The sequence below is a fragment of the Canis lupus genome, chromosome 28 (genome assembly GCF_011100685.1).
Source record: "Canis lupus familiaris isolate Mischka breed German Shepherd chromosome 28, alternate assembly UU_Cfam_GSD_1.0, whole genome shotgun sequence".
In the NCBI taxonomy this organism is placed as follows: Eukaryota; Metazoa; Chordata; class Mammalia; order Carnivora; family Canidae; genus Canis; species Canis lupus.
Window position 1 is genome coordinate 29252467 of NC_049249.1, and position 4378 is coordinate 29256844.

The following is a 4378-nucleotide window of genomic DNA, read 5'->3' on the forward strand; positions in this document are numbered from 1 at the left end:
CCATATAAATGTTAAAATTTTTAACTTGAGTTGAGGGCATAGAAACAGTTGGCAGCTTTTCTAGTCATTAATGAGGACACTTTCTTCTCAAAGTTGATATAGTCTTAAGCCTAATCAGAGAACATTTCAGTCTTTTTAACACCTTGGAAATCAGGATTTGGAATAATTCATGGTGTTTAACTTTATAATGCAAATGAATCTTAAGTTGAAAAAAAACTGATTAGACTCATGTACTGCCTTACATGTAGGAGATTTGTAAGGAAACTGTTGAATGAATACCTATATATTCTGATTATACAGATTTGCCTCTGTGTGATTCATCATCTGTCTGAAGGCTAAAAGAGTATTATTCCCCAAGTGTAGCATAAAATGCCCCGTCAGAATTCAACTCCAAATTCATAATACCTTTGGCAGGTACAATCAAAGCTTCATTCAGAGGTTGCTGAGATTCATTAGAAAGAGGACAATTCTTAAGGGACTTGACCTTGGATGCATATTAAAGTCACCTGAAGTAGTGTGAAAAATGCTGAGGCCTGGGTCCCATCTCAAAGCTTTTGAACCCTCTGGGGAATAGAGCTGAGGCACTGATGTTTTTTGAGAACTCTCCAATTGATTCTAGCAGCAGCCGGGGCTGAGAACCAGTGACTGAAACCTTCCAAAACAGAAACTACAATTAATCAGATCCCTCCCCCAATTAATCCAATCCTTTCCCCCATCCCCTGAATTCTCCACACATTCCCATCAAAAGATTGCTCTAAGGAAACATGAAATGCCTGTCTGGTCTTGAGCCTCCCAAGTAATAGAGCTGCTAGAAGCACAGAGGCCAGTCTCTGGGATGCTTGGGGGATGAGCTGATTTGGAACAGGGGGGTGACATAATAACTGCAGGTGGGCTATACATTATCAGAGCATAGGCTTTGTTCCCCACATCCACCCATGAAGCCGAAAGTTAGTTACTTGTGCCACTGCCAAAGGTAACTTGCTTCTTCCACGTTAGCCTGCTTTTTCCCTTCTCCCGAGCCAGCCTTTTCCCACCCTCCTCCATGCTGCAAATGGTCTAGCTATGTAACTACTAAAGAGGTCTATTGCTAACTAGCCCACCCATGAATACGGACTCTCCCATCATGGTTACTGGCATTGGAGTAATAGGACTTAATCTTGTCATCCCCAAGTCTTTACCCTCTTTCCCTTCCTTTCAGGGCACACTTTCATGAGGGAATGAGTAAGATAAGGAGAGGGGTTGATTCTACTGTATAGCAAGTGAGGACGGTACTGCGTCTTACAGTCTTACAGCAAGTCTCACAGACTTGCGGCAGTTGCTGCACGATTTTGTGCACTATATGCCTCAGGGGCTGATCTGACAGGGGATACCGAGTATCACTTCCCAAGACTCTCACCCTCACTGTCCAGTCATTGCTCCAACATTAACATGAAAACCCTTGTCCCAGGGCACATGTCCTCATTTGCAAAATTCTCAGGAGGTGAGGATTATCAGCCTGGTATCACGGCCCAACAGTCTTTTCCTGTCTCCTTAACCCTAGAAGGATTAAGTGTTGATGGCAGTTGATGGTAGTTTATTTTTCGGTTCTGGCCTTAAGTAAACTTCTCCCAGCTCTTACATCCTGGATTGACTGTATTCCAAGTGTGTCACCACCAAGCAGGTGCTGGGCGATCAGATGACAGGTGTTGATCTGCTGCAACTGAGCAATTAGAGAATGTAAGAGTAATGCTATGGAACACGGTTTACACTGAGTGTTCAGAAAATCAAATATCTGTGTGCCTGCCTTATGTGTGCACTGCGTGTGTACACACAAACATACACACAGATAGATGTCTGTCCTACATGTAGTTACGTGCCCCCTTAAGTGACTTGGGCCTTTTCTTCTTTATTCTTATTTATCTATCTCTTCTTTGACTGATTCATTGTATCATTTTCAAATAGAAATTAGGGGATAAGGAGGAGGGAAACAATAGCAAGACCTTTTGAAAGGTGGCTCCTGGGTGCTTTTGTGCTATAAATTCAAGTGAATCTAAAAGTAAAACCCTTTGGGTGTGTGGCAAGGTCTTATTCAGGAAATGCTGAAATCCCAGATATCAATGTGTAATACATATTCCCCTGGAATCCTAGGAATTAACGAGTTCAGGGGGATTAGCAGCATCAGGTATTATAGGTCAGTTGAGTCCTTTATGAAAGGCAACCCGGAAAGCTTCACCACCCCCAACCAACGCAGTCATTTTAAATCCCACCCCCATTGTTCCTTCACCTCACCATGGAGCGAGCAGAAGGGAAAGCAAGGAAGACAGCCGGGGCTCTCAATTACCCTTGCGAACCGGGAGAAAGCTTTGTTTGGCATTCAAGGGCATAAAGAAGAAATAATAAAGTCTCTCCCCTCCCCCTGGCCTCTTCCAAGCAAAGCACAGACTCCCACCAAAGCCCACTTAACATTTTATACAGACACGGGGACAAGGCAAGACAGCTGGACAAGAGGACAAGGCTGGAAGTTTTGCCACGTAGTGGAGCAGCCCTGGCGCGGGACATAAGCTCGCCAGCGCGGCCTCGACCAGGGGCCGCGGAGCTCCCCAGCCAAGCCCGGCGCGGTGGCATCAGATGACCACGCTGACTGTCACGGTCTGGCCGTGCGGCGCGATCTTGCGGGGCCAGGTGAGCAAGAGCTTGCGCAGCTCCTCGCGGAAGTTGTCGTGCAGCCAGGCGTAAATGAAGGGGTTATAGCAAGCCGAGCTCATGGCCAGCCAGTGGCAGAGCAGCTGCACTAACCCGAAGGCGTAGGGGTCGATGGCGTGCGGGTCGAGGTCCCGCAGCAGGTTGAAGACGTGCAGCGGCAGCCAGCAGACGGCGAACACCACCACGACCACCACCAGCAGGCAGAAGGTGCGGCGGCGCCGCGCACGGTCCCAGTCGGCCTGGCTCTGGGTCACGCAGCCCGGCACCACGCGGTTCCGCAGCTTCACGGACACCCGGACGTAGGACAGGAGGATGACCAGCAGGGGGAGCAGGTAGGTGAAGAGCAGCAGCCCCCAGGCGTAGAGCTGGCGCTGGCGCTCCTGAGACCCCCAGAACTCCTCGCAGAGGCGCACGCGGTGCGGCTTGAGCTCGACGTGGTAGGTGTGCACGGCGGCCCGCAGCGCCAGCACCGCGGACAGCGCCCAGATGGCCAGCACGGCGTAGGCGCTGAGGCGCAGCGAGATGCGCCGGCGCAGCGGGTGCACCAGCACGACGTAGCGGTCCACCGCGATGGTGGTGAGAGTGAACACCGACACGTACACGGTCACTGGCTGCAGGAAGAAGACCAGGTGGCACAGGCCGCCGCCGAACACCCAGCCGCGGGGCTCGAACGCGTAGGCCAGCGTGAGCGGCACGCAGGCGGTGCACATGAGCACGTCGGACAGGGCCAGGTTGCCGATGAGGAAGTTGGTCACGTTGTGCAGCCGACGCACCCGCGCGATCACCAGCACCAGGAGGCAGTTGCCCACCAGCCCCACGACCACCACGACGCTGTAGAGCAGCACGATCAGCCCCTTCAGCTGGTGCACCAGCTGCAGGCTTTGGAAAGGCGTGACGGCCTGAGCGCCTGCGCCCGCCGCGGACCCGTTGCCCGCCGAGGCCTCGGAGCTCTGGTTGGCAGGAATCGAGGCCGCTGGTGGCAACCCAGAGAATAAGTCGGGGACCGAGGGCCCCTGCGTCGGCAGCGAGGCCATGGCCACCTGTCCAAAGAGAGTCAAAGCCCGTCACTTCCCATTGTCCATCCATCCCCTCTCCTACCCCAATCGCGCCTCCCTCCCCCACCTCAATTACCCAACGCTGTCTTTTGGGTAACTGGCCAAAATAAATAACAGTCAGAAGGGCTGTCACCACCACCACCCCCGTGTAAAAATAAGTCTATGCGGGATTACGTGTGCACAGGTTATTTAAACGCCTCCTATTCAATGTAGAGGCGTCGCAGTCCACGCAGGTCAGACCCAGGAGCATGGTCCTACCTGGGGAGCGGGGCTCGGCGGGCGGGAAGTCGCTCCGGGGAGGGAGGGGACCGGCTGTCCCCTAGCGGTCCTCAGCCCACGACGGCGGCGCAGTCCTCTCGCTTCTCCGCGGGAGCTGAACAGAGTCAGGAGTTCCCGGTGGGCTCGCAGGTTGGGGAGGGACTGGGAGCGCCTCCCCTCCGCCCCGCCCCCCACTCCAGCGCTCCCTTGTATGGAAAACGGGGGCGGAGCGCGCACCAACCGACTCGGCGCTCAGACAACTAGAAAGCAGGACGGTGCGACGAGGATGGACACAGAAGGAGAGGAGGGGCCGGCAAACCTGGGTCAGGGGGACCAGGGAGACTTTCCACTGCGGGCGCTGGCGGCGCCTTGGGAGAGTCCCG

General features: G+C 53.5%; 1 protein-coding gene across 1 annotated transcript; it reads right to left on the reverse strand.

Moving 5' to 3' along the window:
- Positions 1-2555: 2555 nt before the first annotated feature.
- PRLHR (prolactin releasing hormone receptor) lies at positions 2556-4132 on the reverse strand. Its single transcript, XM_038577963.1, has 2 exons — positions 3996-4132; positions 2556-3722 (listed from the first exon to the last, which is right to left on the reverse strand). Exon 2 carries the CDS (start codon positions 3714-3716, stop codon positions 2604-2606), a length of 1113 nt encoding a protein of 370 aa, XP_038433891.1. The 5' UTR covers positions 3717-3722; positions 3996-4132; the 3' UTR covers positions 2556-2603.
- Positions 4133-4378: the final 246 nt, after the last annotated feature.